The 12,574-nt window shown below is 42.1% G+C and overlaps 1 protein-coding gene and 1 long non-coding RNA gene across 5 annotated transcripts in view; both read right to left on the bottom strand.

Annotated features, from left to right (window-relative positions):
* Positions 1-6,279: 6,279 nt before the first annotated feature.
* LOC141767947 (uncharacterized) overlaps positions 6,280-12,574 on the bottom strand; it is a 65,335-nt gene continuing 59,040 nt past the window's right edge. For both annotated transcript variants that reach the window (XR_012593967.1, XR_012593966.1), the window contains one exon: positions 6,280-6,495. This is a non-coding gene — a long non-coding RNA (uncharacterized LOC141767947). The remainder of the gene's footprint in view (positions 6,496-12,574) is intronic.
* The window catches only part of LOC141767945 (duodenase-1-like), a 28,447-nt gene continuing 23,446 nt past the window's right edge, over positions 7,574-12,574 (bottom strand). For 2 of the 3 annotated variants that reach the window (XM_074635700.1, XM_074635701.1), the window contains 2 exons: positions 9,066-9,216; positions 8,825-8,880 (listed from right to left, as the gene is read on the bottom strand). In XM_074635700.1, the coding sequence (XP_074491801.1) occupies positions 9,187-9,216 (30 nt within the window). In that variant the 3' untranslated portion in view covers positions 8,825-8,880; positions 9,066-9,186. Of the gene's footprint in view, positions 8,140-8,335; positions 8,597-8,744; positions 8,881-9,065; positions 9,295-12,574 lie in introns of those variants that run through there. The other variant, XM_074635702.1, reaches the window with a different exon arrangement.

Genomic DNA, 12,574 nt, shown 5'->3' with positions numbered 1-12,574 from the left:
GCTTTCCATTCATTTCAGTTCAACAATCACCCTGCAGAGACTTCAAAGTGTTAGTAATTCACCACAGTGAACATTTGTCAACAGTGCTTGTAACGTTTGGTTACGGTGTAACCTTTGTTCTCTGAGTGAGAGACTATCTCTCCAGCTTACATATTCCATATGTATGGGGAATGATCTCACCTAGGTCAGGTGACGTGGATAGTTTTTAAGACACACCGGCACTGCCGGCCACGCCCAGACGCGAGTCTATAAAGCGCATGCGCTGGCGTGGGATCATTGCTAGTTTTTGATCGTAACGTGTCTCCGAGCGGCCTCATACTGGAGAGATAGTCTCTCACTCAGAGAACAAAGGTTACACCGTAACCAAACGTTCTCTATCGTATCGAGACTATCTCTCCAGCTTACATATTCGATATGTATGGGGAACTCTGTAAGACACACCGTGAGGAGACGGTGCAGACCAATAATTATGTACACCTCCACAGACAAACTGTTTACAACTGTACACCATTACACTCCAACCAGTTAACAGGCCCTGCCAGATGCTAAGGCCTCTACTGGGAGGAAAGCCGCTCAGGTCAGCCCGCAAGACGCTAAGCTGACTGAGGGGAGACACTTATCACCCCAACAGGGGGACCTGATAAGGAGGCCCAGCCCTATGGGCAGTTAGGATTACTGTAAGTCACATCCGGGTTGCACCCAGCACCAACTCACCAAAGGAGGTGCCGGCTGCAACATTTCAGCGATAGAATCTGGTGAAGGTAGATGGAGCTGACCATGTGGCTGCCGTGCAATCTCGTCTAGAGAGGCACGGCAGCCTCGTGTCGAGTGTGCACGCACCCCTGGTGGCAACGGCCCATCCATCTCCCTGTAAGCCTGTTGGATTGTCTCAACAACCCAACGTGACAACCTTGACTTCGACAGTGGCCTACCCAAGCACTCCGGTTTGAAACAAACACCTGCGTTTGTTTTATGTACATCGCCAGGGTCCTAACCGGGCATAGTGTCGGCTGTTGTCAGTCGGCTCCCTCCCTCTCTTGAGGGGAGTAGAAATGACGAAGCTCAACTGACTGGCTCATGTGCATTTCCGAGAGTATTTTAGGGAGGAAAGCCGGATTAGGGCGAACGATCACCCCTGCACCATCCGGCAGAAACCTGCAGCAGCTTTGAAGAATAGAAAGAGCCTGCAGCTCCAGGAGCATGGACACATCCGGTAAACCACACTTTGAGGCCCAGACGCCGAAAAGAGGTGCTAGGACAGCATCCGTGCACCTCGCGAAAGTCCGAGGGGGCAGCAGAGATACCGAAGGGGAGGACTCGAAACTCGTAGGTCCTGCCCTTGGACTCGAACATCAGGAAGTGTCAGTGGTTTTCCCTGATCTCTCTTTCTTTTGGTATCTGAAAATAGGCGTCTTCGAGGTCGATTGTAGCGAACCCCTCGCCTTGGCTGACTGCCTGTCTCACCCTCTGAACTGTCAGCATTTTGCATCTCAGGGGACGGAGATACTTGCTGAGCCCCCTGAGGACCGGGATTGGTCGGAGTCCCTCCGTCCCGTTTGGGGACAAGGAAATAATGGGAGTAAAACCCAGCTTGCCGGTCGCCCTGTTCCACCTCTCTTATGGCTCCCTTGGACAGGAGTGATGTCACCCCCGCCCGCAGCACTTCCCTGTGCTTCGGGTCCACCAATGTAGCCCGAGGAGCTGAATTTGCCAGAGGAGGACTGCACAGAAATTGCAACCTGTATCCCTGGGTCATGGTGGAAAAACTCAGGGACTTGCGTCCAGAGCTGCCGCCCATGCCGCGTCTCGTGCCGAGAAGGGCCAGTGGCGGTCTGGGTCCGGCACACCGTCAGGAGCGAGGGAATGGCCTGGAGGGTCTCTGACCTTGGCCACGCCCCCCTTTCTTTCCTTGCCGCCGAGCCCTCTGCCTATGAAACGCCTCCAGCTGGGGTCGTGCAACAGGCTTGCTAGGGCAGCTAACTCTTAGGCCTAGACATAGGGCTGGGGATGCCTGGTCCGCTGGAGGCAGCGGCCACAACCAATCCTCTCAACTCCACTTATGTCTGCCATCCACCTACTGACACCAGACCACCTGTGTGCTGCTGTAGGCGCAAGAAATTGCTTTTGTACTACCTCCTCAAAATCTGGAAGGAGGGGTACTCTGGTAGGGGCAGGTCGAGCTTCGCTCTCATCCTCAAACAGAGAGGGCGGAGCCCTTGGGTTCTCAGGCAGAGGAATCTCAGCGCTCCTACCGCCTTGTCAATGACCTCCTTAAACCGGAAAGCCAAAGGTGGCTCAGCTGCCCCTAAGCCCTGCTCGGCCTGCTGCCAAGCTGGGGCCTCATCCTCCGAAGGAAACAGGGAGAACATATCAACCTGCTCCTCCTCCCCATCCAGAGGAGGAGAGGGAGGAGAAAAGCCGATGCCGACTCTCAACCTGTGAGCAGGCAGAGGCAGACCCAGCAAAAGAGGGACCCCATGCGGTTTGCCTTGGGCGCTTAGCCCCCCCCCTCAACCCCTTGGGAAGGGGAGCGGGGGCTCTTCCCTCTAAAAAGGTGAAGTCTGGCTTCCCTTGTGCGAAGAGGCATGATAAACCAATCCACGCATGACGCTGGGTCATTTTTAGCCCTCAATGCATGGTCATATCCCAAGCATGGAACACACCTGTCATGCCCATCCTCCATTGGCAATTTAACACTACAACCATTTTAAACAGGAATGGCCTGCAGTGTCTGCCATTCTGACTGAACAAAGGAAACACTTTTTTTTTTCTTTTTTATTCCTCAGTGTTAGTGCTTAGATTTAAATCTTGCAAAGTGTTATGAGAGTCACTTTCCTCTTTTCATCAGGGTTACATCATGTTTAGTGTTAAAATTAGCATTCTGAAGAAAGGTTGTGGTTTTGTGTAATGCAACTGTAGACATCTGCTCTAATGTGCAACGTTTCTCATGAAAGTTGTTGATGAAAGTACATGTCGCCATTTTTATATTTTAGTAACACCGTTTAGCTCAACTGAACACGAGAAAACTAATTGGTTTTATTGACTTAAATACCATTTTACAGTATATCTTGTTTTTACATGGAATGGCCGTATTTAGCCAGCTCTATTTGGATGAATTTAATTATTAGATAACACAGATGCCCTTTTTGTGGACCTAATTGACACAGCCAACTCGGACATTTCTTTGAATTGTGTGACAAACTAACTGAACCACAGTAACCACAGTTTCGATGCTCACACAGACACCAGACTTCAACATGTCTTTAAAGGAACAGTGTGTAGCATCTAGAAGGATCTATTGGCAGAAGAGGAATATAATACTAACCCATTTGTGCCCAAAGACTATATTTTGTATGATAAGGAATAACGCCACAACATTTGTTCTGATTGGTCAAATAAAAATGGCAAGTATCAGTTACAGTACAACTTTGACATTTTTAGATCACATAAAAAATCCCACTTTTATCAATAGTCAAAGTGAGGATATTTGAAATATGTGCATATGTGTGCATATCTTTGATATTCAACTTCTTATGAGTTCATAGATACCAAATACTTGATTGTGCTCCTTGTAGTTTCAGAGATACAGACATTTTCTTATCATACTATATCTATTATTTGGGCACATGGAACAACTGTTTTTTTCCTAAAATATAATGGAGTCTATTGAAAAAACAGTAATCCCATGTGTACTGTAGAAGTCACAAGTCTAGATATATTATGATGAGAAAAACTCTCTTTTTGACCAATTTTGAAAATGTCCTCACATTTGTGCTTATAGGCAAGCCCAGAGAACACTTCCATCCAAAGAAAATAAAAATAATAATTAAGGTATAATAAGGATAATAAGTATGTTTTCTTTAGTGTATAATCACCTGAAATTAAGAGTCCTCTTCATGGAGCCGGCTGCCATGTTTCTACAGTAGCACAGAATGGACAAATCAAACACTGGCTCTAGATAGGGACATTTGCGTTTCTTTTGCATCGGCCACCATTCTTCTACACGCTTGGCACACTGGAGAAGTTTCAGTTGATTGCAATCTGCAAACTCACCGCTAGATGCAGCCAAATCCTTCAAACTGCACCTTTACATATCATTTTATATCTTGTGATGAAGAATGTTATCAAAGGAAACAAAATAATACAGGATTTTAAATGAGGTATTGTTTTTTACAAGGAGTGGCCATATTCAGTCAACTCTATTTGGAAATATTTTAGAAGTAGGCTAGATAGATTGTTCCTTTTTCCCTGATGATGGGCCTTGAGGCTAAAAAAAAAACTAAAAAAAACAAAAACATTTAATATTGGGTCCTACAGACCCACATCCATGAGGCTTATAGCCACTGATAACGCCTATTTAATAGCCTGACAACAGCCTAATCGGCTGGCTTGAACCAGGAGGAATGGAAGGAACAAAAGGGTGACCTGTGGTGAACTTGAGACCTTGGACAGACTGAACACGGGGATGTGTCCCCATCACCAACACCTTTTACAAATCCATTGCTTACATTATTATTTCTGTCTCAGTGCAGTTGTGCAGTTGTATTGGTATGTGTATAAGGTCAGTTAAGTTCAGACTACAAGCCAAGGTAAAGGCCTATCTGTCTCCCAAAGACCTCGACAGAGTTATGCTTTTATTACCTCTCGGTTAGACTACTGTAATTCTTTGTATGTGGGTGCAGAACAGTCGTCTTCGCCGGCTGCAGTTAGTACAAAATGGAGCTTCCTGTCCGTTTATGGATTGATTTTAAGATTTTATTGCTTGTTTTCAAGGATTTAAATGGGCTGGCAATCAGAACTATTGCACCTTCATACTCCAGTTAGAGCAATGAGGTCGACCAATCCGATGCCCCTGGATGTCCCCAGAACTAGACTCAAAAACAGAGGCGACCGAGCCTTTGCCGTGGCCGCCCCTAATCTCTGGAACAGTTTACCTGATCATATTAAGACTGCTCAGACGACAGAAACATTTAAGTCCTTCTGGCGTTTGATTAAGTTTATCTTCTGCTGTGCTGCAACTCTTTTACAGCTATTATGTGTTTATTGTTTTTACTCTGTTCTTAGTGTTGCTTGTTTTGTATTCATTTTTATTATATACATGTTCAGCACTTTGGTCAACTCCGGTGTTTTTTTTACAACGGAGTATTAGGGCCACATTGAGGGAAAAAGAAATCAGTAGTATTACGAGAATAAAGTCGTTATTTGATGAGAATAAAGTCATACTATTTCAAGAAAAAAAAGTTGTAATATTACGAAAAAGAAAGTCATAACTTTATGAGAAAAATATTAATTTCCTCCTCCATAAAAGAGGCAATTTCCCCATCAGGTCCGTGTGGTTCTTTCTTCGGAATAAACACAGTTTCTTGCACAATCTTTTCAAGGTCCTGATGCTGATGATAATGTGGTGCTGATGTGCCAACAGATGAAGTATTTTGTTATTTGTGAAACCTAAACTAAAGTATAACTTCACAAGATGCTCCACGTTCCTCATTTTCACACAGGCGGCACGCTGCTCTATTTCCCCTCTAAAATAACACATACAATTACTACTTTATAATATTATGACTTTATTCTTATAATATTACGACTTTTTTCTCATAAACCTATGACTTTATTCTCGTAATATTATGACTTTGTAAGGGATTTACAAATGGAACAGGTTTGGTTATTAGCTAATTAATAAATAATATTCATAGAATTATTATTATTAGTAAGAATTATCAATAAACATTAATAATGAACGGGGCACCACCCTGGAATCAGGGACCAATAACCAAAACGTTAATCCAGTCTCATAAGGGGATTGTTCACTCCAAATGCCAGTATTTAAACACTACTTTACACTTAGGAGATGAACGGTGAAGGGTGAATCCGAGCACTAACTCTCATAACCAGCCGTTATTACAATATGAATGCACAATAAACACAGACAACTGCTATTTAAAATAAGACCATTTATTTAAATATAGTGATCTCAATCAACAATAAACACTCTAACAACATCAATCTAAATCAACAGTTATTACAGCAGTAATTACTAATTAACAACACTTAATAAACAAATGGATGTTCTACAACGCAGCTCTAAGCACTAAACTAGAATTAAACAAAACACAAAAGCAAAAGAAAATGTGTGTGCGGGAGAGAGATGTGTGTGTAAGAGAGAGATGTGTGTGTGAATGCAAATGTGTATGTGTTTAGGTGTGAAGGAGGAGTGTCTATGTGTGTGTGTGTGGTGTGGGAGGAGCAAAGGACGCCCTAAGTGGACGTCACCTCGAACGTTACAGATCACGCCCAAACGGGATGTGAAAATCCCGCGTGATCAGTAAGGTGGGAACGTGAGGAGGCGTATCTACGTGTGTGCGTGTGTGGGAGGAGCAAGGGAAAGCTCAAGGTGGCGTCACCACGTAAGTGGTTACGTCACGTGAGGGAGGAGTTAGGGAAACCCCGAGGCGGCGTCACCACGTAAGTGGTTACGTCACGAGGGAGGAGTTACTCTGGTGGCGGAGGCGCCACGGAAATCACCGACTGCGTACGAACGGGAGGTTTAAGTCCCACGCGGTCGATGAAAGAGAAAAAGAACGGAAAAGAGACGCTCTGGTGCAGCACAAAGACTTTCTCAAGGAAAACCCAAGGCGGGGAGCACACAGTGGTCAACAATCAACACAGTAAAACAGTAAACACCGCAGCAGCAGGAATCCTAACTGCCGCGCGAGAGATGTACTAGCTGGGTTATTATTACTCAGATGCTCGGCAGGCAAACTCACGTTAGTCAGCCGTGCACTGGTCTTTTAATAATAAACTACAGCTACAGATCTTCACGTTTGGCAGAAGCTAACACAAGGAGCACACAGTAATCAGACAGTCAGCAATAGTAAACAAAGCAACATAAACAAGCAAAGCAAAGCAAAGCAAAGCAAAGCAAGTAAAATAAACAAAACAAACAGACGGACTCGGCGGTCCGTACGTTCAGTATAAATCAACAATAGTTATTAACTTATTGGAATATACAATTTCACTAGTCTCTGCCCAGACACAAGCCTCTTACTTGAATCGCTTCTTCGGCGATAGTGGAGTATATCGTCGTTAATTGGTCCGGCGGCGTCGCGCTGGCTCGGACAATAACGGGCCGTTATGGAGCTCGTCAGCTGATGAACGGCAGGCTGGACCTCCGTGTGGCAGCGGAGGGGAAAGCAGCCTGAAATGAAGGAAAAGGCGGTGCGCTCGTTTCCTTTGATGAAGAACGGTTGTCCTCGGCTTCCTTGGTGAAGCCGGGATGTAGATGCGAAATTTCAAGAGGTGGGCAGTTAGGTCCCCTGCTGTGATCAGGACTCTGGTTTCCCACGTAGGCCAAGGCTCTTTGTCTCGTGAGGTCCCTACAACTTTATTCTCGAAATCTCAGATTATTTTTTTTTTCCTCAATGTGGCCCTTAATACTCAATCGTAGTTTTTAAACATGCTGTATAAAACAACTTTGACTTGACTTGAAGAGAGAGTTTTGCTTATTTTTTGCAGCTTTATTTGTATTGGTGTTGCCAAACAAAATGAGTAATTTGTCACGGCCTTTATTAAGTCATTAATAAGATCCCGTATGTTTGGATTGTCCAAATAACATGCATGGACCAGACAGTATCTGATCCATGGTTGTTATTTGCCATCACGTTGTTGATCCGGGCTGTCCTATCAGTCTACTGACAGGTTGTTGTGTTTTTTTTTAGAATAAGTGTGTCTTTTTGATCATTTCAAAGATGGACAGAATATTAAGTATAAGTGTAGAATCTCGATATTATTATTATTCACTTAAATACAATTTGTTTCTTCTGATGAAGTTGTTACGGAAGAAAATTAAACATGGTATTTGAAATAAGCTTTTATTTAGAATTTTGGTCACACTGACAGAGCAATCTGAGACAACACATTGCCTCCATATTACAATGAATGTATGCTGAAGCAAAACTTTGTGCAAGATTTTTACTCATAATGTTTCATGTCTCCGAGGATGCTCTGATTGATCCAGGGAAGGTATTTATATAGATCCAAGTAGACGTTGGGTACATTTGGGTAGTTACAGTTTCCATTGTTGTAAGAGACAACACCAACAGCCTTCCCGTTGCACACCAGAGGACCACCAGAATCACCCTGTGAGGAAGAATCAATATTCAATTTAAGATGTTTGTAGCAGGGCCGGCTTAAGGCATGGGCGGGCGCTGGTCATACATAAAATACATCAAATAAATCCAAATCCAAATTTTGCCTAAAGGCACCAAAAGGGCTGCCCTGGTTTATAGTATTTATATACCAACTGACATTTTCTATTAACAGACAGAAAACATACCTGACAGAATCCTTCTTTTGTTGGGTATCCACCTGCACAGATTACGTTGGCAGGAAAATTATAAGGAAGCCATTGCTCCTTACAGACTTGTGGGTCAATGATAGACACATTCACCACTCTCAGATCATCAACAGCTCCACCATTAGTTATAGTGTAACCCCATCCAGCTACACTGCAGGTTTCCGTTGAGTTTGTGTTCATTTCAGAGGTGGGAAGTGGAATTGTTTTTACTCTGTCGTTCGGTCCAGCCCCCTGAGACAGCTGGAGACACACAAAATCAGAAACTTAAAAACTAGCAAACTAATTTCATCAGACTTCAATTAAACAAACAATTGTTGGAATATGGAGCTGATCATTTAAAAAAAATTGATCCCCCCATAAAAGTATGATGTCACTTGAGTATACTTACTTTGAGGAGCATGATGTCATTACCATACTCTACATCCCAATAATCTTTGTGTTTGCATCTCTGTTTAATATCTCTTCTTATTTCTTTTTCTTCTTTCTTGAGATCGTGGGTGCCAAGAACAACAGATGTAACTCCCCTGAACGAAAGATCATGGAGAGGTTGTCAGTAAATTTCCTAAAATTGTGCCAACAACAGTAGAAAATGATGAATAATATAGGTCTTTTAAAAAAAAAGAAAGTCGGTTAATATATCTTGAAGTCTTTTTAATTTGACTTGTAATTACATGAATCAAAGATTGCTGGAAGAGGAAATGTAACTCACAAAGCATTACAGTGCGCAGCAGTGACCACAACGTCTTCCCTGATGAGGAATCCTCCACATACATGTTTTTTATAGATGTTCTGCAGCGAGACCATATACTGCATCGATCCCTCCTCGACTTTTACCCCGTTGATGATTTCACTCCCATCTGCTAAAATAAGTAAACATCAAAGTTAGGTTAATGTCTTATTAAACAGTTGGAGAATAATATTCAGATTTGGTCATCTTACCGTTTAGTCCAAGACATGTCAGAACATGAAAAAGCAGAAATTTGTGCAGAGCATGCATGATGCCAGCAAGACAATTGACTTGTCTTTCTTCTTGGAGTGTCAAGTCGACCCTTTTATACAGAAATTTGCTCTGTTGGCAAGTGTGAATCCAACCTACAGTATCTTGATATCTGACCACATCCTGCTTGCAAGTCTGCAACTGATGTTATCTTTACCTTCATTATCTTGTTCAGTGATCTGATGCCTCAACAGCCTGAAACATACGTTATGTGATCAGTGTGTTTAACACAGTCTGTCACTTGAATTCATTCTTCCTCTTCTTACTTTTTATGTTATTCATCATTCACTTTTATATTTAGGACACTTTCGGCCTCTTGATTTATTTCATTCTGGACCCTTTTAAACCTCCTTTCCTCATTGTTTATGAATATTACTATATATTAAGTGACTTTTGTTAGATTAATTCAATAAGTGAAGAACACAGATGTAACAACAAGATTATTTAGTGTCACTGTGGCCATGTGGCTGCTTTGGGTCATTCTATCAACCCTCTGAGACCCACAATAGACATGTTTTAGTCTTTTTTAAGGGGGTACAGGGGGTCTTCAGGGGGAGATAGCAGTTCAACAGCAGATGTCACATAGAAGTGGTGTACATCATCTGAAAGCTGGGAACCTGAAGGTTAATCTGAGATGCAGCTCAGCACTGTGTGTCAAGTTGTTCTAGTCATAAATCAGAAGTGAACATGAATTAATGTAATTAATTAATTAATTTAAATGATTTGTAAAAGTGTATAATGGTTTAGAATATTAAGATATAAGTATATGATGTCCATCCCCTTGCTCTATTACGTCTCATAAGTTGTTGCAGCAATTTTTGGGTTGATGCCATTTGTTACACAGATTTGGGGCTAAATTTAACCATTTTTTACCACTCGAAAATTGATAAAAATGATCAATAATCCCTCCAAAGTTCCACATTAAGACGCCAAGTCCTTGAGGAACACCGTAGAAAAAGTCATGCTCTGATTTGGTATCAACAACTTTTTACATTTTGAGATAATTGTATTTTTAAGAAATTAGATGGCGATCACTTCTGTTGTGGAAACTGCTCAGAAACCTCCTTATTGTCAGTCTACCTAGGAAAGCCATCCATCCTCTGAATGCTCTAGGTCTCTAGGTTGTGGCTGTAAAGTTTCATGAGGCTGTGATTATCCTAGAGGTCACCACAGGTCGTTTTATACAGTGAGGTCAAATGGTCTCACTACAATGAAATGGCTACTATGGGGACTAACATCATCACACATGAATACAGTTGGGCTCATTGGATCCACAAGAGTCTCAGCTTTACAGTGATACACAATGTTATGTAATTCAAGACTGTTTAGGGACCCCAGTATGCAGAAATATTCAAACACATTATTTTACAATAGGCAAAAATAACACATTTATACTGCATGAAAAAAACAGCATGTTTTTGTCCAAACTGCATGTGATTATCATAAAGTGGGCATGTCTGTAAAGGGGAGACTCGTGGGTACCCATTGCACCCATTTTCATTCACATATCTTGAGGTCAGAGGTCAAGGGACGCCTTTGAAAATGGCCATGCCAGTTTTTCCTCGCTAAAATTTTGCCCAACTTTGGAGCGTTATTTAGCCTCCTTCCCGACATGATGTCTGACATCATGATATCCTTCATATGATATCTGTGTCTTCACTCTAGCCCTAAAACTGAACCTACTAGAGCCTCTGAAAGACAGTAAAGTCAGTCAGGATCGCGGGTCTCAGGGTGTTAATTCAGACTTGATTTTCTTCTTTTTACTTCATTCATGATTTATTTTCTGCGTCTTTCAATTTAGTTCATTCTGGATCATTGTGGACCTACTTCTCCTCACTGTTTGATAAGTTCACAATAAGTAAACTTAAATTGGGTGAATTTAATGAATCAATAACACTTTGTTTTATATCTACTTAATGAAAAGATGATCTACTAATGCTAAGATACCAGATACTAATGATTTTCAGCTGTCAGCATTTGGCTGTTTGGGGGTTTTGGTAAAACAGCCCACTCAAACATTTCTTCTGAATTCAGCGACAGACCAGACGAACCACAGAAACCAGTTTCCTGCTTCAGTTTTGAAACTAATGCGCTACTTTAATCGCTTAGATCATTTTTTGACAGCAAGTGGTCTGATGGGGCATCATCATTTTATACAGCAGTTTGCTTTGTTGGCAAGTGTGATTATCACATACACACGTGGACAAAATTGTTGGTACCCTTCCGTTAAAGAAAGAAAAACCCACAATGGTCACTGAAATAACTTGAAACTGACAAAAGTAATAATAAATAAAAATTTACTGAAAATGAACTAATGAAAATCAGACATTGCTTTTGAATTGTGGTTCAACAGAATCATTTTAAAAAACAAACTAATGAAACTGGCCTGGACAAAAATGATGGTACCCCTAGAAAAGATTGAAAATAGTTTGACCATAGGGACATATTAAACTAAGGTGTGTCCTGTAATTAGCATCACAGGTGTCTTCAAACTTTTAATCAGTCAGTCTGCCTATTTAAAGGGTGAAAAGTAGTCACTGTGCTGTTTGGTGTCATGGTGTGTACCACACTGAACATGGACCACAGAAAGCTAAGGAGAGAGTTGTCTCAGGAGATTAGAAAGAAAATTATAGACAAGCATGTTAAAGGTAAAGGCTATAAGACCATCTCCAAGCAGCTTGATGTTACTGTGACTACAGTTGCACATATTATTCAGAAGTTTAAGGTCCATGGGACTGTAGCCAACCTCCCTGGACGTGGCCGCAAGAGGAAAATTGATGACAAATCGAAGAGACGGATAATACGAATGATAACCAAAGAGCCCAGAACAACTTCCAAAGAGATCAGAGGTGAACTCCAAGGTCAAGGTACATCAGTGTCAGATCGCACCATCCGTCGCTGTTTGAGCCAAAGTAGACTTAATGGAAGACAACCGAGGAGGACACCAAATCATAAAAAAGCGAGACTGGAATTTGCCAAAATGCATATTGACAAGCCACAAAGCTTCTGGGAGAATGTCCTTTGGACAGATGAGACAAAACTGGAGCTTTTTGGCAAGTCACATCAGCTCTATGTTCACAGACGAAGAGATGAAGCATCCAAAGAAAAGAACACTGTACCTAATGTGAAACATGGAGTAGGCTCGGTTATGTTATGGGGCTGCTTTGCTGCATCTAGCACAGGGTGTCTTGAATCTGTGCAGGGTGCAATGAAATCTCAAG

Source organism: Sebastes fasciatus, chromosome 5 (assembly GCF_043250625.1).
Source record: "Sebastes fasciatus isolate fSebFas1 chromosome 5, fSebFas1.pri, whole genome shotgun sequence".
Lineage (NCBI taxonomy): Eukaryota > Metazoa > Chordata > Actinopteri > Perciformes > Sebastidae > Sebastes > Sebastes fasciatus.
Note: the sequence above shows the minus strand (reverse complement) of the source record. Positions and strands in the feature narration are given on the sequence as shown.